At 54.6% G+C, this 21,729-nt stretch overlaps 1 protein-coding gene across 3 annotated transcripts in view; it reads left to right on the top strand.

The window, feature by feature from the left end:
• Window positions 1-21,729, top strand: part of CAMK2A (calcium/calmodulin dependent protein kinase II alpha) — a 31,241-nt gene that overhangs the window by 3,891 nt on the left and 5,621 nt on the right. For 2 of the 3 annotated variants that reach the window (XM_008501838.2, XM_030459464.1), the window contains exons 2-16: window positions 1,769-1,863; window positions 4,351-4,410; window positions 7,587-7,641; window positions 7,952-8,017; window positions 9,173-9,245; window positions 9,626-9,728; window positions 10,206-10,289; window positions 10,782-10,876; window positions 11,255-11,377; window positions 12,081-12,164; window positions 13,444-13,486; window positions 15,015-15,055; window positions 18,676-18,708; window positions 19,797-19,845; window positions 20,959-21,034. In XM_008501838.2, coding sequence (XP_008500060.1) covers window positions 1,769-1,863; window positions 4,351-4,410; window positions 7,587-7,641; window positions 7,952-8,017; window positions 9,173-9,245; window positions 9,626-9,728; window positions 10,206-10,289; window positions 10,782-10,876; window positions 11,255-11,377; window positions 12,081-12,164; window positions 13,444-13,486; window positions 15,015-15,055; window positions 18,676-18,708; window positions 19,797-19,845; window positions 20,959-21,034 — 1,080 coding nt within the window. The remainder of the gene's footprint in view (window positions 1-1,768; window positions 1,864-4,350; window positions 4,411-7,586; window positions 7,642-7,951; window positions 8,018-9,172; window positions 9,246-9,625; window positions 9,729-10,205; window positions 10,290-10,781; window positions 10,877-11,254; window positions 11,378-12,080; window positions 12,165-13,443; window positions 13,487-15,014; window positions 15,056-18,675; window positions 18,709-19,796; window positions 19,846-20,958; window positions 21,035-21,729) is intronic. The other variant, XM_008501847.2, reaches the window with a different exon arrangement.

Raw genomic sequence — 21,729 nt, 5'->3', positions numbered from 1 at the left:
GGTCTTGTCTGTGTTTCACAGAGCATTATGGACATCAGCTTTCTGTTAAAGAGGTCTGGAGGAGACAGAGGTCACAAATGCAGCTGGGGGTGTGAAATGCCATGCTCTGCCAGTGCAGTGAAATCCATCCCTGGCTGTCACATCCCACTTCCCATGGCTCCCTCTTCCCTGGTGTTCAGTTTAACTCCAATAAATGGATGAGCAAATGGCTGTGGGCACTGGGACCCAGCATGGCCCGGGCTCTGGGACACCTCCATCCCTCCAACCCCACATCAGGTCCTGCAGCAAAACCCTGCAGCTGGGGTGGAGACCCTGAGCTGGGGCAGTGGGCACGGGGGCTTCTCTGCTTGCTGTGCTCATCCCTTCAGGCTTTTTCCTGAGCTGCAAAAGAAGAACATCTCTTTAGGGGAAAAAATAATAAAGAGGAAACTGGGGTGGAAGAGACCCACAGGAGCCAGCAGGCAATGAGGTATTCCTGGCGGGATGCAGCACCACGGGGCTGGCGATGGCTCCAGCCTCTCTCACCCACAGCAAGCAGGACACGAAGAATTTCCCCCACCCACCCTTTTCCAGTTAATTCCCTCCAGATTACAGGGTTGTTCGCAGCTGGGCTCCTCCAGCAGCCAGGATTCACTGACTGGCAGGCCAGGGAAGGCCGGGAAGTGCTGGGATGCGGTTCCCCCGCTCCCGCCTGCCACGTGCCGGGAGCGATGCTCCGTGCGGCGGCGCTGGGTGCGTGGGCTGCTGGCTCCGCCGGGGCTCCAGCCCCATCCCTCCGCACCCCGCTGCTCGCATGTTCTCCTAAAGATCACATGCAAACCCAAATTGCCCGTCTCTGCCCGCCCCCACCAGTAAAATCAATTATCCGCCGCCTCTCGCCAGCCCGTGGCCTTTTATTCCTCGGCAGGGAGCCGGAGAGGGGCGATGAGGAGCCGGGGGAAGGTGGGGCAGGGGGTGGGATTGCTTTTGATAGTTGTTATTTTAGCGACTGGAAGGATTTGGCAGGAAAGGGAACCTGGTACAAAGGTTGTGCTCAGCAGGGCTGGAGTGTGCGGGTGTTGTGTGCAGTGCTGCAGCTCCCAGCATCACGTCTGCTGGTGCAACGAGCTGGTGGGGCTCATGGTGCAGGGGCAGAGGGGCTTCTCTGGAGCACCCCATGCCTCAAGAGACCCCTGTGTGTTGGTTCATGCGTGTGCAGGCCACAGCATCATCAGTCCCTGCCCTACTCTGGTCCATGCTTGCATGGTCTCCTCTGCTGCCAGAGGTTTGCAGCTGGCAGGGACCTACCCATGGCTGGTGCTTTCACCTGCTTCTGCAAAGTGCAGCTGGGATTGCAAGGTCTGGAGTGTGCAAAGACACATACACAGACCAAAGGCAAATGGTTGAGGTCTGCATGGCAGCTGCAGCCAACCTCGTGTCCCTCAGGAGCCAACCCCCCCCCCTCGCTGCCATTTGCTCCTGGGGGACAGGTAGGACAGAGCCTGGGAGGGAGGGGAGGAAAGTCAGGATGCCCATAGGTATCCCAGAGGAGCACAGGGAATCCTGAATTCATCCCCAGCTCTACGTGTGTCTGCACCTACCATTGCCCAAGGACAGAGGTGCAAGGAAGATCACTAAGAGCCTTCCACATTTTCTCCAAGCCTCTTCTGCAGCCAGCACCCATCCCCATCCCTGTGGCTGCCCCTCACCCCACGGGCACATCAAGGGTGAGCTGTGCCCTTGCCAAGCTGAGCCCCTGACCCTTCCCTCTGGCTTCTTGCCTTCCCAGGGGTGCTTTCTCCATCGTTCGGAGATGTGTGAAGGTGTTGGCAGGACAGGAGTATGCAGCCAAGATCATCAACACCAAGAAGCTCTCTGCTCGAGGTAGGTGCTGGGTTCCAGGATCCCAACCTGCCTGGGGAGGTGTAAGTAGCCCCTGGGACTCTTGCCCCCCAACCTTCACACTATGTTGTGGAAAAACCATGGTTACAACTTTGCAGCAAGTCAAACTGCTGCTAGCCTTGGGTACCAGATAACACAGTTATTTTGGTAGCATCCTCTCCCCAAGAGGGCCCTTGCTGACCTCCTGTCCCCACTCTGAGGGGCTGTGGGGTGTCCTTGCACATCTACTTAATTCAGTGAAATAGGAAGGCCCTTGGGGTGATGTAGATGGTCCCTCATCCCTTGCTGCCATCTAATTAATCGCTCCGATGAAGCACTGGCTGCTTTGCTGCTGGAAGAGGCTCTGGCAGATTTGTCCTGGCTGCTCCTCAGACAGGGATGAGCTGATCGGCACAGAAAAGCTTCATCCAACCCTTGCCCCAGAGGCAAAGATTCCTCTGCCCCCAGGCATCTGCAGAGGAGCCGTAATGAGGAAGATGGTGAGGAGTACCTCTTGGAGCACAGGACGGGTGCCGGGAGCCAGCACCCTGATGGGAGAGTTTAATTAACTCCCTCCCTCGGTTTCTCTCCCTGACACTACTGATCACCTCCGAAGGCAAAAAACGACAGGCAGAAAACAGCGATAAACTCCTTTCTGACCTTAGCCCGGTGCATTGCAACCTTCCTCCCGCAGCGCTCCCCCTCTTTGGGATGCATCCATCCCCATCCTCCGGGGCCGCAGCCGGGGGGGGGGCTGCGGGCAGGGATGCGGTGCTGGCTTCGGCCCCTTCCCGCACATCCCAGCTGGCAGCAAACGCCTCCCGGTTTGCAGGGCTGCAGGATGGAGCATATTGAGCCGCCTTCCTCTGCTCCCTCCTGCCTCCGCTTGCCTGCTCTGGCAGTTTGTCCCTCTCCACCCTCTTCTCGTCAAACCCTCCCCAGTTCTGAAGTGCTAGTGCAGGGGGGTGGCTTCACCCCGGCTGGGAGCAGTCCCCAAAGGGACACAGCCCCTTGCCACAAGCCAAGGACAGGACGGCAGGGGGGAAAGGGGCCAAGGGGAAGGTGAAAGGAGCTGCAAAACATCCCCGTGGGCTGATCCACATCCTCCTGCCTGCCGAGACAGGGAGCTGGTAGGAGAGAAACCGGAATTTTTGTGCTAGGTGGTTGCACAGCTAATACCACAGACTGTCGGGGGGGCAGTGGCTGGGGGGGGCTCAGCCAGGGAGCAGGAACCTGCTCCATAACTGGGATCTTATTCCCCTCTCTTTCCTGGGATCTCTGGCCTCTTCTAAGCAAGCACAGGAGCTTTGCTGGACACCAGCAATTCCAGGCTGCTCCATGGGCCTCCAGCTTGCAGGTGGGGAAACTGAGGCAGACAGTGATCACTGATCAGTGACCTCCTGTGCCAAGCTCCACAGGCATGGGACAGGAGATATTGAACCCTGGGGAAGGCTCCAGCCCCAGCAGGGAATGGGCTTCATATCCTTCATGTCTCAGTGGTGGGAGACACCCAAGTTTGGTTTGATGCAGAGCGAGACTCTGGGGTGCGAAGCTGCAAAGTAAGAGCGATAATGCTGAGAGACAAGCAGCCCCAATTATATCCTCTCTCCTCCCGGCTGCTGGGTTCCTGCTATAGCACAAACTGCCTCCAGACATGGCATTTCCATGCAGGGTGGCTGCATGAAGTATCAGGAGGGAGAAATGTGCAGAGACAGAGAAAAAAAATTATTTGAAAAAATTCATTCTGGACTGTTCCAGCACGGAGGCTTTTCTGGCTCAGCTCAACTTGCTTTGCCCAAAGCTCCATTGTTTCACATCCCCGAGCCTGAGGAAATCCAGAATGAGCAACCTGTGCTGTCTGCTGGGAGACAGGTGCCAGAGTGAAGCACATTTTCAGGTCCAGGGTTTTGCAATGTAGGAGAGTATAAAACTGACATGAAACTGCTGGTTTGGAAAGGGAGCAGAGCAGATAGCCCTGTTTCAGCTTGACATCTCCTGCTTGTCAGCTCTTGTTCAAATTGTACCCATGTGGGGCTAGAAATATCCTTGCTGATGGCTTGTGCTTGGCTGAATAAGAGAAAATGGAGCAGGTGCTGCTGGCAGTGATAACCCAGTCAGCAATGAGGCACTTGGGAGGTAACTGAGGTTGTTCAGCAAAGAGAAAGGAGAGATGAGGGAGAGGAATCATCCAAAGTCCAGGACTGCCCATGGCATCAGTGCCTGGGGGCTGCATCCATGCTGGAATACTGTCCATCAAGCCCTGATGCTGAATATGTCCCCAGACACTTTAGCCAAAAAAACCAAACCAAACTAAAAAAAAAATCCCCAAACAAAGAAACAGAAAAAAAAGATAGGTTTGCTCCTTGCCAACTGGTCTTCTGTCCCTGCAGGTTTCCCATGCTGACAGCTCCTCTGAGAGAGCACAGCATGATTTGAGAGCATTTCATTCCCTTTCCCCAGACCCTAATTTAGGGCCATTGCCTCTTTCAGATCACCAGAAGCTGGAAAGAGAAGCCCGGATCTGCCGCCTCCTGAAGCACCCCAACATTGGTAAGCACACCCTGCTCCCCATAGCAAACCTGCCTGTGCCCCACGTTGGCTCTGCTGCCCTCCTGAGCCCTCGGTGGAGTTGGGGGGGTCCCCATCAATGATTCAGCCCTTCCCACAGCACCCTCATGGGCTCTTTGTCCTTCCCACCACCCCTGAGATAGAGGAGCTTGGTGGCAGCTCCACCCTATTGACTCTCAGTGCTGTCCCTCTTCTTCCTCAGCATCTTCAAATAGGGTCAGGGGGAGAAAAGCCACAGGCTGAGCACAGGGGGGATTGATCTAGGTCCTGCCTAACCCACTCGGCCGTAGCTCCCTCAGGGAGAAGATGGGCCCCAGCAGGATGCAAGGGACTATTTTTACTTCTCTCCTGTGTTCCCCTGCATGCTCCAAAAAGCGGCTGCAGCTTGGAGCAGCAGCAGCAGCAGCACAGGGCGTGTAGGAGGAGCGATGGCGGGGGGGAAGCAAAGACTTTCCCACCAACCGTCCATCTGAGAGTAGCCTCCTTCAGAAAAGCTGTTTCAGGAGAACTCCTGAGCCCCTGCAAAAGACAAAAATAGGCCAGAAAGAGAGAGAGAGGGGAGGAAAACTGCAGTAAAAAAATAATCCCAAACTGCAGCCTGAAGAGTGATGCTGATGCAGGCTGACAGTCCTCAGGGATGGTCTGGCAGCAGAAGTGGGGATGAAAACCCTCTCCCTTCCGCTGCACTCCAAGGTCTGTAGACCCTGATGGGATCCTGCTTCTCCAGCCTCCCCCGGCTGGAGCAGCAGCCAGGGCCTTTCCTCTGCAGCAAAATACACCTGGGCATTGCTGAGTCCTGAAGGAAAGATGCTGTTAAGTCCCTGAATAGTAAGAAATGCTAAAAACAGAGAAATCCACTCCAGGAAGATGCAGCTGGGCCATGCAGCCAGAGGTCTTCAGTCTCTCAGTTTGGCCCCAGCTTTTCCCTACTACTTCCTCCCTTTCCTCTCCATGACCAGCCCGTGGAGCTGGTGGGGTCTCTAAGGACAGAAACATCTCAGCTGCGCTGTGCCTTCTCCTCCTTCCCTGCAGCCTGGGCAGCTGTTTAACCTGCTGAGACTGCGGGCTTAGAGCAAACCTGCAGCACAGGCCTGGAAAGGGTTAATGAGAGGGGATGCGAATGTGCTATTTATACCCAGGAGGCTCTTCTCTCACCTCTCCCTACCCCCACTGCTCCTTCTGCCTGGAAACTTGGGCTGGCAGCAAGCAGCACAAGCAGTTAATTACCCACCCTGGAGCTGGAATGAGCTGTGTTGCTACAGCCCAGCCCTACGGAGTGGAGGAGGCACCACTGACTGCGAGGGGCATCGGGAAGGTGGGGAAAAAGCACTCCCCACCCACCCCTCCCTGGTAGAAGCGGCCCAAAGGCTTTGCTGACTCGGCACAGGAACCCCTGCGTGGGTGCTTGTGGGCAGGTCCGGGTCCCCACAACCCTGCAGCACATCCACGATACTGGATAAGGTACTCAGGAGAGCTGGAGTTTCCCAGAGCTTCGTGTTCTTGCAGGGGAATCTTGGGTTATCAGGAGAAGTGTTAACTCCAGGTAGCCTTCATCTTCTGACTGTCCTGGAGCTGTGTCTCGTTCCTGCCTGTGCTCTTGGTGCCGAGCTGGAGAGGTTTTTGCTGGTGCAGCCTTTTCTGGCTGCGGTTGGTAACAGATACTTGTAGGACCAGGCTATATTTAGGGCAGCTGTTCCTTCTTGCATCTTCTTGGCTCCTGTCAGCCACAGGTGTTGGGGCTTCCCCAAGCAGGGAATGTATCCACACCATCTGCTTGTGGTTCCACTGGATGCACCTCTGGAAGCTTTGGCTTCTCTGGGATCCCAGGCACAACCCCCCCCCCCGACCACTCTCAGGTGAGAAACAGGAGGAAATGTGTTTCTTCCAGCAGAGGAAAGCAGAAGCACTGGGGTTATGTGTCAGGGAAAATCGGAGAGTGGAAACTGGTGTAGGAGAGCAGGGGATGTCTATGGAGCCTGGCAGAGGAGAAAGGTAAAACCACTTGTGTCCATAGACAAGACCATGAGAAATACCCAAAGGAAAGGTGGTGCCTGGCTCAGCAGACCTCTTCTGCCCTGTGTCCTGCCTGAGGTGAGGCCATTCCACTGGCAGTTTGCCTTTGGCAGCTAATGGATCTGCCTGCTGAGCTTGGAGAGAGGGATAGGGCCAGGGCCAGGGGAGTGCCATTTGCCACTGGGAGATAAGAGTGATGCAGTGCAGCATCTGCACTCAACACTGAGGTTGTTATCTCCCCTGGGTCAGACCTAAGTCTGGAAGATGTTTCCATACAGCTGATTGAGCTGCTGTAAAGTGGGCTGGAAGCAAAAATTCCCACCAAATCATTCATCTGAAGGTTTCCTTTTCCCCCCCTGGTTTCCATAGTTTTCAAAGATGTTGAAAGTTATACTGGGCCTTAAATATTTATGGCTGCAAGGAAATCAGAACAAAATGGAATGTGGAAGATGCTGTCTTTGTATATCCTACATGTTTCTGAGCCTATCCCCTCACTGCACATCTACCTGCTAAGCTGTGAGCAGGGATTTGAGCCTGGAGAACCTGAATTCTGCTGCAGAGCAGCAGGTTGGTACCTGGCAAGATGTGCCCAAGGTGTGTGGGTGCCCCTCGGTGTGATGAGCAGGGCAAGATGCCAGCACTGCGGGCAAGGATGGGGAGAGCACTTCCTCTGATGGAAATTTATCCCCCAGTAATTCCTGGATATCTCTGACCCAAGACTCTCAAGGAGAAAAAGAAGGTCATAAGCAGAAAATTAAAAAAAGCCCTGTTTGTGCCAGGGCTGGCAGTACAGCAACCTGGCTGAGCTCTCCCTGCACCCAGACTCTTCTCCTGATGGGCAGAGGGTGGGCTGGGGGCACCTGCAGCCTGCCCAGTGCCCAAGATAGCCCAGCAGCTGTCTGGGACCTCATCCAGTCCCTAATTTGGATGTGACCTTTGAGCCTTGCACCACTGCTTGAGACTGAGGACATGGCTGGGGTCCCCTGTGGAGGAGGGACCCCCCTACCCATAGCAATGGGAAGAGGTGGAATAGCCCTGCTTTGCCCTTCTCTGGCTCCTGGTTGTGCCCAAAGGGCAGCAGAGGTGTTCTTTGGGAGTGGGATGGGAGCCAGGTGTACCCTATAACCCTTCTATCTCTGCTACAGTGAGGCTCCATGACAGCATCTCTGAAGAGGGCCACCACTACCTGATATTTGACCTGTGAGTAATGCTTAAATCTGTCTCCTAATCCACCAGCAGCTGCGTGCTTCTTTCCGGTGGTGACATACCCTGCAGTCCCCCCCCAGGCTGTCCCCCATCCTCCACCTCACCCAGGCCTGTCTCGGGCAGGGTTTGAACCCAGTTTGGGTCCCCCAGACTGGACAGAGGGCAAGTCCCTGCCCTGCACCCCCAACACTGCCCCAATTCACCAGCCTTTTGGGGGCATTTCCAGGGCTGAGGGGGCTGTAAATCAATTCTGACCCCTCATATGCTGCAGGGGCTGAGTGTGAGTCCCCCTGTTTTCTTGCAGGGTCACTGGTGGGGAGCTGTTTGAGGACATTGTGGCCAGGGAGTACTACAGTGAAGCAGATGCCAGGTAAGCGCAGAGACAGCAGGCCAGAGGGGACAGCAGTTGTTCCCTTTGAGCTGCTCCCTCCCAGGGTCCTAAACACCTGGCTTCCTGCAGTATAAGCTTCTTCCACACTGAGAGGTGTTCTACAGTATCTCTGCAGCACCTACTCCTAAACCAGATGTGTAGTGCAAAAAAACCCCCCAAAAACCAAAACAACTAAAACCCCCAAACAAACAGAAAACAACAAACAAAAAAACCCTCTTTTTAACTCCCTCAACTCCCAGGGCTGGTCCTACCTCCAGCAGAGGCAGGAGATGGGCCTCATTTCAGCCCCTCCTTTGGTCCTTGTAGCTTGGCCAGGAGACAGCATTTGCCTCATTTTATTGAGGGGACATGATTTGGCCCTCTCCAGTCTCCAGATATCACTGTGCCTCTTGGCTTTGCTGCTCGGAGTGAGGCATAGCCCATAGAAAGATCCCAGGGGATGATAAACTCTGTGCTGTCTCTGTCTGCATGGAAATATCCCCGATTCCTAGGCAGAAAGCAATCTCATTTAATGGGCTGCCTGCACTCAAGCCACTTACAACCCATCCACTTATTAGTGTCATACAAATAAAATAAAATACATGTAAATGAAGACCTTCTGCCTTCCACACAGCTGCTTTGGAGTAGAAGTGATCATTACCACAGTCTTTTTCCCTTGTTCTCTCATGCATGCAGAAGAGCTGGGCTTTAATGAACTGGATAGAAAGGGAACAGAGGCAGCAAGAGCCACTGGTGTTGGAGGAGGCTGAGTAGAAGGGGCTGAAGTGAGGTTAGCTCCATGTCTGAGGAGCACATCTGCTCTGCCTGGGTTTGGAGGCCAAATCTGGGCTGGTGTTGCATCTCCACTGCCAGTCTCCAGGTCCCCAGTGTTGCTTCCTTGCGGGTCCCCGTGGCCCCCATGCTCCTGCTCACCATGTCTGGGTGTTCAGCAGCTCTGGTGGGGTCTCACTGGGTCACAGCTGCTCTCCATGGGTCTGTGGATTTTGATGGAGGGGGATGCCAGCTGTGCTGTGGGGCTGCTGGTGGGAAGCACGATGAGGAGAAGGGTAAGGGAGGTGAAATGCAGCCAAGTAAAAGTGTCTAAGGAAATTGTCTCCCTGGACACTTCTGTGAGCTTGTTCCTCTATCCTGCAGCCACTGCATCCAGCAGATCCTGGAGGCTGTCCTGCACTGCCACCAGATGGGGGTGGTCCACCGGGATCTGAAGGTAGGAGCTGCAGGGGAAAGGCCTGTGGGAGGAGGTGGGGACCCCATCTGTGATGTAAAACTCTGTGAAGCAATGCTCAGTGTCCTCCAGGGCAGCTGAAACAGTGTAGAGGAATATTCTGTAGGGCTTCTGGAAAGCCATAGAGCCAGGAGCAGCACTGGGGTGAAACTGCACAAGGGAGAGGGGTTAGGGGGGTCCTAGTAGTCCATGGTCCCCTAGCCATCCAGGGACACCAGGATGTGCAGCAGGACAAAGCATTTGGGGAGCTCATCCAGAACCCTGAACTTCCTCCATCCTCTGCTGGGAAATGCCCAACAACAACAGAGCCCTGGGGGGGGGGGGGGTGTTCACTCCTCTCCAACCCACATCTCCTTCTGCAGCCTGAGAACCTGCTGCTGGCATCCAAGCTGAAGGGTGCTGCTGTCAAGCTGGCTGACTTTGGCCTTGCCATCGAGGTGGAGGGGGACCAGCAGGCATGGTTTGGTGAGTAGGACTGTCCTGGGATGGGGCATCCAGGAGGGACACACATCCCAGGGACCTGAACCCTGGGCTATGGGAGCACCCTGTCAGCACCAGCCTGGGAGGCTCAGAGGATGAGGAAGTTTATGGCTTAGCCATACCTCTGGAAACACCTGGTATTGATCCAGGACAGAGGATTCAGGGAGCCCTGGAAATGTCCTGGTGAGCTGGACAGACTGGTGGCAGGGAGAGGAGAGCCTCATACTAGTGCTGGTGCACATCAGAACACCAGAGTCTTCTGCACCATCTTGGGGTATGAATGGGGCAGAGAGCCACAGCTTGCTCTGCTGGCAGGATTTGCAGAGGTTTTTTGGAGGGAGGGTGCCTGTCCCACTGGCTCAGTGGGTGCCAGGGCTCTCGTGGTATCTTGCTGGGCACTGAGTGAGCTGTGTGGGGATGGGGGCTGCCTGCTCATGGTCTGTGACAGGGTGTCTGTCCCAGGTTTCGCTGGCACCCCGGGATACCTCTCCCCTGAGGTGCTCCGGAAGGATCCGTATGGCAAAGCTGTGGACCTGTGGGCTTGTGGTAAGTCCAGTGGGGACTGAGATGCTGGGAGTGGGCTGGGCTGCATGGGAGGAGGCTGTTAACCAAGCTTGGCCAAAGCCACAGTCACCAGACACATCTTGGGAAGGTCAGGGTCAAGGATTCATCCAAGAGGTGGCACATTACCCTGGCTGTCCCATTTTCCCAGCCCAGTGGGACCCTTCTCTGAATTATCAGTCCCCTTGCTATGCACCCAAAGCCCCCAGCCCTACAGGGCACCCAGCTTGAGGCAGTCTGTGGTGGCTGCCAGAGCCATGTGTCTGGTTCAGCCACCTCTCTCCCCAGCTGCTGAGCACATCAGCACAGAGCTGGATCCACCAGCAAGCCTTTTGCTATTTAATTAGGGAGCAAATCCTCCCATTTCCCCAGTTTCTCAATTTCTCTAGTTGAACTGTGCCAGTCCCCAGACTGGGTCTGCCCATAACTTCGGCAATGAACTGATCCCACTGATCCCACATCTCCTCTCCTGGGCAGGTGTTATTCTCTACATCCTACTGGTTGGATATCCACCCTTTTGGGATGAAGACCAGCACCGACTCTACCAGCAGATCAAGGCTGGGGCTTATGATGTGAGTAGGTTTGTCTTGCTCCCCCCTTTCACCATCTCCCCACTCTTCTGCTGTCCTCATGTTGCAGTCAGCTGCCTCAGAAGAGTAACCAGGGCAAGTTAAGACAGACCGGAGCAACTTTCTTTCCTTTGCTCTGGTCACTGGCATGTTTCAGGTCCACTTTGCAGGACAGATGGGTCCCATCCGGAACCTTCCACCTTTCTCCCTCAACCTCTATTCTTGAGTTTTCTAGCTTGCAGCTCTTTCCAGTTTCTACTGGTTCTCCAACCCCCTAGGTAGGAGTAAAATGTTGCAGGAGAACTAACGCAAGTCCAAAGGGACTTCTGCTCTTCCTGTTGCCCCCTGCCATCCCTCACCCCAGTCCCTTTGTTTTGGTAGTTCCCTTCTCCTGAGTGGGACACAGTCACTCCTGAAGCAAAAGATCTCATCAACAAGATGTTGACCATAAACCCGTCCAAGCGCATCACGGCAGCGGAGGCTCTGAAGCACCCCTGGATATCCGTGAGTTTGGTTCCACTCACCAGTTGGGGTCTAAGGTCTAGAGATATAGAGGGTCCTAAGGGGGAGGGAACATCTCACCTGGGGAAGCATGTGTTATTGAACATGCTTCTGGCTCTTTTCTCTATCCTGGGAAGATGTTATTCTGGCATGGGTCCTCCCATTGCTCTCAGAGCAGTCTCTTTCCTGAAGCTTTACAGCAGAGAAAAGGTTGGAGGGTGATTGCAAACAGTCTGCCAGAGTATCTGGTAATGGGAGGCACACCCATATTCCTCACCTTGGTTTCTTGGTGTTACACTGTGCTGTGGGAGCCTTTCCCTGCTGGAAGCAGGCTCGTGTTCATCCATCCATACGCCCATCAGCAGTGCCTGCACCCTACTGCTCCATCTGCCTGTTCTCGTTCTGAATCTGCTCCTAAAGGCAGGAGGAGTCCAAGAGCTTAACCCTGGGACTTCAGTCATGTGCAGGCACTGAGAACGCTGCTAAACATTGAGGGCTTAAGTTAGAGGGCAGCAAACCCACCTCCTTGCAACCCCCTCCCACCAGAGCAGATCCTGCTGTCTCCAGAGCTGCCTGTGAAAGTTTTATCTGCTGCTGTTGTTCATGGCTCTGGCCATGGCTCAGGCACATGTGGGTGTGCAAGAGCAGGGTCAGGGGAGACCCTTCCCCCTTGGCACCTGCTCTGAGTTGGTCTCTCTTCTCCCAGCACCGTGCCACCGTGGCATCATGCATGCACAGGCAGGAGACGGTGGATTGTCTGAAGAAGTTCAACGCTCGGAGGAAGCTGAAGGTAACTCTGATCATCTTCAAGCTGGCTGTGAAATGCATGATCAGGTCATTGGGGAGTGGGGAAGGACAGGTGGGGTGTCTGGATCAGGGTGTGGGGTGATAGTATTGGGGATCTGAGTCATGAAGACGGGAAGAGTCTGAGTGGAGTGGTGGCTGCATCTGGCTGGGGTTCTGAATGCTTAGGGGAAAGCCATGGTGTAGGAAAGCACCAAGTCCCACAGCAGTATCCACCCTGGACACTGGGGTGAGGACTTTCCCACTGGACTCAGTCAAGAAAACAACTCTTTGGGGCAGGATGTGGATCTGAGAAGCCCAGTTGAGACCCTTTTGCCTGATGACCCAGACATGTTGCAGCAATGGGACACAGTCATCTATAGATTGCAAAAAGCTCTGGCTCTCCCACTCTCCTCTTGGACACTGCTGTTTGCTACAGCCTGGCCCCCCTCTGAAACCTCCTGGGACATCCATCTCCTGGGTGCTGCTCAGCCCCAGCTGGCATCAGGGTGCCGGGAAGAGGCTCTGGAAATCCCAATGCTCCTCTGGAGCTGGAGACACAGGAGGTGCTGGTGCTGGTCTGCCCAGCCCTCAGAGCCGTCAGCGCTCCAGGCCTGAACACGATGTGACACAGAGCAGTGTAGCTGCAGGCTACTAATAAGATTATCAAGAAAAGAAACTGGCTATAAACTATTATTACTTTTCAGCTAGACAAGTAATCAAATTAGTTCAGGCGTATACTTCAAAATAGGAATCCATTTCTATAAGTAATTAGTCCAAAGTAATCTCATTATACGCTGAGCAGCTAGTTAGAATCAGCTGGAAAAGGAGAAGCATTTTTATGATGGTTATTTTGCAGTGGTGATCTTTGCGTGGCTCCTGTGAAAAATTCCTGCCCCACTCTTAGCTGGAATGGCTTTAATTGCAATTAAATCCAGTTCTGCTCCTGGTGGGTGCCCTGACCACCAGCTGCCAGCTTTGGTCAGCAGAGCCCTGCTACATGTCAGGCAGGGCAGAACAAGACCAAAATGCACTCGAGGGATATCTAATATCCCTTTAATCTTGGAGGGAAAGCAGTTTTGGAGAATGCAACCTAATGCCCTGGCACTGGAGATACAGAGTCAGGGTACTAAGGGCTGCTTTTGATGTCAGGAGAATATCAAGCCTGTGGGAAGGTGGCTGGAAGACAGGTGACAAGAAGGGCTTTCCTAGGGTTGGGGGGAATGATGGGGATGTGGGGGCTGGGGTCCAGCATGTCTTTTCCTTCTGCTTTCTGTGTCTTTCAGGGAGCTATCCTCACCACCATGCTGGCCACCAGGAATTTCTCTGGTAGGTGCTGTATCCAGGGCTCATCTCCTTGTCTTACAGTGGGCTCAGGGCAAACCCACAGGGTCCCTGCAGAGCCAGCTTTGCCTCGGGTGTTACAGTGGGGCTGAGGTTGCAGCCCGGTGCCTCTGGGGATGTGTGGCATTAGGTTTGTGGTCCAGGCAAGGGCATCTGACACCTCCTGCCAGCTGCAGGCTCCGGGTGCAAGAGAAAAGGTGTCTGGCTGAGGGACGGCCATGTCCAGAGGTTTAGATTTTTGGGGTTTGTATTCAATCAGCTATCTGGCTTGTGGCAGGGTGGGGATGTAGGTACTGGGGGCAGCCAGGGCTCCAGGCAGCTGGTTTTGTGTCCTCCTGGAGGTGTTTGTGGCTCAGGGAGAGCATCCTCTGCAGTAGGAAAGTGTCAGAAAGGTCTCTGGGTGCCACTGCAGCCAGATGGCAGCAGGTTCCCTCATGTCACTCTGCCTCTCCCTAATGGGAGTGAGCCTTCCAGCTGGGATTTCACAGGCAGGGATCCCGGGGGTTCACGGCATGGCACCAGAAATGAACCAGGTGACTGAGGGGCTCATCCGCTCACTGTCACCTCCCCAGCAGAGAGGACAGTCTGGCAGAGGTGCTACACTGGTGGGACCAGCCAAACCTGGCATGTTTGATGGGGCTGGTGGCAGCTGTTTGGCATTAGATGGGTGTTTCGGGGTGCTTCACCAAGGCACCCCAGGAATCGGGTGTAGCAGGAGGGACCTGGGGGCTGCTGGCCCAGCCAGGTGCCCCAGCCACAGCCAGGGTTGGTATCTAAAATGTCGCGGGGGCATCGTGCTGACAGATTTAGCATTTGTGAGCAGCGTGTGGTGGATGGAGGAGCCCGACAGCCCGGAGAGGACAGCGGGCATCAAAGGGCAGGAAATTCAAAAGTATCTCAGGCAGCGCTGCCGGTCCTGCCACAGCCCCTGCACTCCCGGCTGCTCCCCCTGCCCATGCTGGGCAGCAGGGTCCTGCGTGGGGCTGAGATTCTCTGATCCCGTCCGGCTCCGGGAGTGCAGGGGCGGCTTGCCGAGCCCTGGGGGGGCTGGGTCAGAGCCGGCAGTGCTGGGTGGGCACCGGGAAGGCGTCTGCTTTTCATCAGTGTCAGAATGTGGCCCGCAGCTGTCGGGCCGTCGGGCCGGCAGCACATGATCCCGGCAGCGTGGGGCTAAAATTAGAGGGCAGCGGGCGGGCAGCCCATTCCACAGAGCTCCGTCACCAGCGTCCCCCCGGCCGGAGCCGGACGGATCCAAAGGCCCCTCCAGGCTGCCCCCAGGACTCGGCGTGACAGGAGGAGACGGGTCGGGCTTTGGGCCCAGAGACACCGGGCAGAACGGGAAGGTGCCAACGAGGTCACCCCTGAGCTCCTGGGGGCTGGAGAGAGGACAAAACCCCCTGACCGGTGCTGTGGGGTCCCACGGCCCTGCTGCCCGGCACCATGCTGCTGATTCTCGGCCTCCTGGTCTTGGTGCCCTGCCTGGCTCTCTTAATCTCCTTCCTCCTCTCTCCAGGAGGCAAAAGTGGTGGCAACAAGAAGAATGACGGCGTGAAGGTAAGCCTCCTCTCCACGCTGCCTTCTCCACTGGGCTGGCAGTGGGGGGTCTCAGGGTCGTGCCAACCATCCCCGCCACACCCTGTTCTCTAAAGGGCAGCTGTTGGCACAGCTGTTGGCACAGCTGTTGGCCCACCTGTCCCCTTTTGTCCCCATGCCACCAGCTCGGCTCCTGCCAGGACAGGCAGCCCACGGGAGGCTTTGTGAGGGGAACGGGCTCATGCTGGAGGGGTGTGCAGGAGGAATTTGCTGCTATTTCATTGCCTGCACAACATGCTCTCCCCCTGGCTGAACTCAGGGAGGGCTTGAGGCTGAAGCAGAACAGGGGACAAGGGGAGGCAGATCTGGAGCCATGGCTTCAGCCTGTCACCAGCTGCCCAGCATTTTCTGCTCTGCCCAGCACGAGTCCCACTACCATGCGATCTGTGGCTGGTGGGGCTGGGTTTGCCCCCAGCTCCTGTCCCATCCTGTCCCCAAGGACTGGTGTGCTGCCAGGTGATACACCGGGTGCCTTCAACCCTCATGGCAGCACTGCTGGCCCCCTGTGCCCAGTGCAGGCAGGGCAAATGAAGTCGATGATGCTTGACAGAGCAAATATCATGGTGATGCTCTACAAACAAGCCAGTACTTGGCGGACCTTTGTTTCTGGGGCTGCTGAGCCCTCAGGTTCACCTGTCCCTCTGCAGTGGGGCTACAGCTCTTCACCAGGACAAGATGACTCCTGGAAGCTGCCAAACAGCTTCTCCTGCTGATTCTGCTGAGATGTGGCAGTTAGCCATGTGGTGGTTACTCATCTTCTTGCAGGAAGGGATGACCTGTGTGATGGTCCGTCTCTCTCCTTACCTGTTTCCTCCATGAAACAGGCAACAGTGTCAGGCAGAGCTTTGGTAGCCTGACTGCAGCATGGTCACTGTTCTTCCTGTACCACTTTCATTTGGCTGTTAGGCTGTCAGGAGAACAGGGTTTTGGAAGAGGAGAGCCCTCAGCTGGCTTCTTCCCTTCTCAGTCCAAATGGTTAGTGGAGTCAGAGGTCTGGGCTTGTCTTTTCTCCCACTCCTTCCAGACCCAGCAGCTGGAGCAAGCCAAGCTTGCAAGGCTTGAGGCATGAGGCCATGCACAACCCTCCAGACCTGGTCTCAGCTCCACAACAGAGCAATCTGGGAAAGCAGGGTTATTCTGCAATGTGAAGCTGATGGCCTGCACTGCTGTGACAGGACATTGCTTTGGGCCATGGTGTCAGGATACCACATGACTTCCAGGACAGGATTGCTAGTTTTGGACAAAACTGGCACAGAGGAAACAAGTCCTGTGGGAGTCAGAGCAACCCATGTGCCAGCCACTCCTGGCCTGTCCTCTGCTGTTCTGAGGTCCTGGCTGCTTCTGGGAGTCACCAGAGAAGTGGCACCACAGGTAGAGCTGACTCAGTACGAGTTGCTGGAGCATGGGTAAGAGCAATTGGGAGATGTGTTTTTAAGCAGTAAAAGGAGAGACTGGTGGATGAAGGGGCTTCATCAGACATGGTCCTGAATCTAATTTTCTAGCAGAAAGGGACAGCCTTGAATTTCCTCTTTAGCATTGCAGGATGCTGTGGGGAGAGAAGACATTTGCCAGCACAAGTAGAGGAGAAGACAAAGTAGAGTCAAGCTCACTGGGAAGCAGTCATCTCTTTCCATCTTGCTGGAACAGTGAGGCGTGAACCTGGAAACCTTCCTTGAGTGTTTGGGAAGGTGGGAAGGGAACTGTCCTGCCTGTTCAGAGCAGGACCATAAGTTCAGGCCACATGGTGTGCTTCATTGTTGGAAAAATTGCCCCAGTTTGGAGAAACCTGCTGGACTGACTGTCCAGCATGAGAGCAGGCAGGTGCCAGGCAGCCACCCCTGCTGTTCCTACCCAAAGCTATGCAGATAGGCAGCAGGTACCTGGTGCTGCCCCCAGCACAACCCTCTGGCATAGGGATGGTGCCAGTCTTCACCCAGAGGGCTTGAAACGCCCTCCCAAGGAGGTTCTTCCCCTACTGAAAACATTCACGGGACCAAGAATCCCCCTCCAGCTCTGCTCTGAGATCTCTGGGAGGGTCTTTTGGTCCCAGCAGCTTCGATACCTTCACTGCCCTGTGTAGTGTCACATCTCGTCACATTGTAAACTGATGGAATCACTGCCCCATGTCACATCCTGTCCCGTCCTAAATTACTGAGCTCACTGCCCCGTGTTGCATCCTGTTACTGTATGTCCAGACTCGATGCGGTCGCTGCTTTGTGTTGCATTCTGTTGCGTCTCAAATCTCCTCAGTTTACTGCCCCCCTCATATCTTTGGGTAGCAGGAGCCTCCAGCCTTTCCTGCAGACAGCCCAGCTCCTACGGCTCAGTTTCCCACGAGGCTCCTTCCAAAATCCTGAAGCTCCCTCTGCCCTTGTGGACTTCTCTTGGTTTGGTGAAGGAGGGATGAGGATTAATGCAGGACCTAGCTAGGGAGGGGAGAGCTGCACCAGCCCGGGGGGAAGCTCAGTGATGATGCTGGTGGGAACCAGTCAGGATGTGAAGGAGATGTGGAGGAGGAATGGACACCAGCAGCCCGGCCATGCCCCCTAGCTGGTCTCTCCATGGATTTTTCCAAGAAATATGCACTGTGTGTTTCCCTCTGCAGGGCAGGCAGAGCCAGTGCCTCCTTAAATACGGTGGCAAAACCCTTTGTTAACTGGTGCTGCAGGTTCTCCTTCCTGTATGCCAGTCTTCCCTGTCACCTGCTGGGATTCATCCCCTGGGAGCTGGAGGTGGAGAAAAGGCCAGCATGCATGTCCCCCTCTTTGCTGGCTAGGCAGAGATGGGGAGCAGAACACAGCAAGGAAGGAGAGTCCAGAATTAGTTTAGGATTGCGAGCAGAAACGTGTCTGTGGGGTCATCCAAGGCCCGTGTCACTGGGGTTGTTAAAGCCCAGGGGTAGTTGTCAAGGATGGAGATAAACATGTGCATGTGCAAGGTCTTGTCTTTGGAAGAGACTCAGCCTAATTTAAAGCACTGGAACAGTGCTCAGGACAGCTTTCCACCCAGTGTGTCTGCCATGTGGGGTCAGGTACGAGTAGCTGTGCTGGCTTTAAACCAGCTGGCTCAGCACTGCTCTAGGTCCAAAGCCAACAGTGTCTCCACACTATCAGCAACATAGGCAGATGCACCAGACCAGCTCCAAAGTCTGTGAACATCAGGATGGCATCCACCACAGTTCTGTACAGGTGGTGGAGCTGCCTTAGCTTTTCAGCATCCCACTCCTGTTCCTCTGAGCTTGCTGGCCTGGTCACAAAGCCACCAGAGTGGTCATCAGCTCCTAGAGGACTCCCTTTTGAACTAGCCAGATCCTTGGGATGAGCAACAACAGAGATTGAAGCAGGTCAAGAGAGAAAGGTGCCAGCAGGAAGGTGGGGAGGGAGCTGGCATGGCACCACCAGCACTGCAGCCAGCAGCACGTCTCTACAGCAGCACCAGATTGTCCCCCCCCAATGCCTTTCATTTGCTCCTCCATGAGGACCATGAAGGGTGGCTCAGGAGCTGCTGCCTCTCACGTGCCACTCTCTACCTTTCTCACTCTGTGTCTCTTCCTGTTCCATCTCTTCTCCTTGTTTTTCCAGAAAAGAAAGTCCAGTTCCAGCGTTCAGTTAATGGTGAGTGTCCTTCGTCTTCCTCAATGCTGATATTGCTGGGCCTCTCTACATGTTCCAGCTTCCCCCATTTTTGGAAGTTACCTCGGGGTAGGGAAGAAGGGACACCGGGGTTGGAGGGAACATCCTCAAAGCTGTATCACCCACAAACCCCATTAACAGGGTTGGTGCAGGCATTTGCTGGCCACCAGCTGGTGGGAAGCCAGCCCTGGTTCTTGCTGATGGGTTCTCATGCCGTTTCTCCCAGTTCTCCTGACTCAGGTCTGCAGGCTGCATCGGTCCAAGGAGCCTTGGAGAAACACCTTCCATGCCTCTGCGGGGACTGTATGGTCATGGGACACCTTGCCAACCTACATCGGGGTATTATGGGTAATACATAAGCAAGGCTCTGCTGGGAAGAGCTAGCAGAGCCATTGCTCTAGCTCCGCTAGCAGAGTCGCCTTGATGGGGCTCCTGGAGAGAGATGGGGGGTCAGTACCCCCCTCCCCCCAAATCTGTGTAGTGCTCAGCTGTTTCTTGGAAGAGCTGTGTCTCAGCCTTCGGTGGTCCGTGTGGGTCTTGGAAGCACTCTGTTTTATCGTACATTTCTCTCCCTACTCTGCGGTCAGTGTGGTCTCTCACTCCTGCACAGTCCCCTCTTTCTCATCCCAAGCTCCTCCTCGCTGTTTAATTTGTACATCTCTCTTCTTTATCGTACAGTCAACATGGTGTCTTCCACTCCCACACAGCCCCTTTCCCTGCCCCTCCAGCATCGCTCCTAGGAACCCACCAAACCCCCTGGACCTGCCCCATCTCTGTCCCCACAGGCATCGGTAGGAAAGGCAGCGCCGTTCCTACGGGACCCTCCCCAGCCCAGCTCTTGTGCCCTTGGCTACAAGGCGTGGAGGTCAGGAAGGGCTCTGCCAGCACTTGCCCTAGAGCCGTGGTTGAGGATGGGCTGGACCTGCTGGCATTTTCCTTGGTTTCTGTCCGTTGGCACAGTCGAGAGCTGTGGGGTCAGACTCGGGGGGCTGTCGGACACAGGAGCTCAGCCCAGCGTTGGGCCAAGACCCCTCTCACCTCCCCATCTCTCCTTTATGTTCTTTGCTCAGGAATCGTCGGAGAGCACCAACACCACCATCGAGGATGAAGACACCAAAGGTATTTGTGGGGCCACCTGAGAGGGTGGGCAGGCTCTTTCAGAGGGTCACCCTGGGGTCGTTAGTCCAAGATATTGACTACAGCAAAAATCATGACCACTGAGCTGTCTTGGGGCCCTTCAGAAGCATTTTTTATTAGGGTGAAACATCACAAGTTGTTCCACTGCTGGGTCACCACCACAAGCAGCTGGGGCACTGCTGGTGAGGAGAGGAGGCTCCCAAAAAATGGGGATGTTCCATAAAAACAGGCATGGAAATGGCAGAAATCTGCAGGGTAGTAGCCTGGCCTCCTGCTCTTCCAAAATAAACGTCCCTTTGGGAAAAGCCTCCAGGGGGAATCCCTGCCTCCCTCCTGCCAGAGCCAGCTTTCTAAGAATAACCCAGGGAATAATTTATCAGTGCTAATTTGTAAAGCCTCTCAACGAAGCCATCTCAGCACAAAGCAGGATGGGCTTTGGCCTGACATGAGACTTAATAGGACACTTGTCCTCCTGGGGAAGGGCTCCCTGGGAGTGGACACAGAGGCAGGCAGTGTTGGGGATCCCTCTCCTCCTTTCTGCATGACTCCCAGGAACATCCTCCCTCTCCTTTCATTAGCTACAATGAAAAAAAAAAAAAGTCAAGCACGATGCTGATTTGTATTTAAAGCAGAGGTTCATGAATAAGCCCAGAATTATCTCTGACAGCTCCTCCTGAATCCCAGGAAGCCAAACCCACTCTTGCAGCTCCATCTATTCCCAGCTGAGCCAGCAGCTCCCGGGATACCCAGCAGCAGCCACACAGTGCTGTGCCATTTGTGTCCTCCCTTCTTGTGTCTCCTGGGCTGGCTGCCCACGTTACCTGTTCTTCCTCACAGCTGATCTTGTGACAGCTTTTTGTGCTTCACTTTGGAAGCCTTTCCTCTCCAGAAGAGCCCTTCCCAACACCTCTCTCTCAAGTCACTCTCCTGCTTTTTCCTCTGCTCAGTTTCCAGTTTGCCTCCAATGTCCTGTTGTCTGTTTCAGTTGAGAAGTAGATGCACCAATGATAATGCAATGCCAGCACTTTGGGTGTGTTTTCTCTTTTTTTTTTTTTTAATTTTATTTTTTAATTATTTTTCTCTTTAACCCAACAGTACGGAAGCAAGAAATCATTAAAGTCACAGAGCAGCTGATTGAAGCAATAAGCAATGGGGACTTTGAGTCCTACACGTGAGTGTGCCCAGAGGGGTTTTGGGCTGGGGAAGGGGCTCAGCTCCCTGGAGCGGGTGCCCTCAGTGTTACAACACAGCCTGGGAGGTTTTACTGATGGCCCAGGGCATGGAGACCGTTTGAGAGAAGCAGGGGACATAAGTTTCCAAACCCAGTGCTTCTCTCACAGTGAGCTCACCACATCTCTCTGGTCTCTCTGTCATGGAAAAGGACATTTTCTGGTTTGCAGAGAGATGAATAACTGGAACTGTGATTTATGGTGGAAGGAGGAACGTTGCATCCATGGTATTCATTATATCCTGATTGCCCCAGGCTGCTTGGAAGCATAAGTGTGCTGAGCTGGTGCTCCTCAGAGTACACTACTTTTGTGTCCAAGGCCTGATTAATTAGTGATTTCTGAGAGAGTGCAGGTCTTCATCCCTGCCCCAGAGACTCGCAGCAGGGGTATTTTGATACAGAGCAGAGAATATGAATTTTTCCCTACTGATTTTCTTTCTTACAAAGAAGAAGGCAATTTTTTTGGAGGTTTAATTGGAGATAGTGAGCGATGGAGAATTCACCCCCCCTCACTGGGGTTCTGGCTGTACTATGTGGGCTGGAGATGATGTGCGGTGGGCTTCACATAGAGTGCAGGGATGGGGTCAGTCTTCTGCTTGAATTGCTGGTGCAGAGGCTTCTCAAATCCCAGGCTTGAG

Source organism: Calypte anna, chromosome 13 (assembly GCF_003957555.1).
Source record: "Calypte anna isolate BGI_N300 chromosome 13, bCalAnn1_v1.p, whole genome shotgun sequence".
Classification (NCBI taxonomy): Eukaryota; Metazoa; Chordata; class Aves; order Apodiformes; family Trochilidae; genus Calypte; species Calypte anna.
Note: the sequence above shows the minus strand (reverse complement) of the source record. Positions and strands in the feature narration are given on the sequence as shown.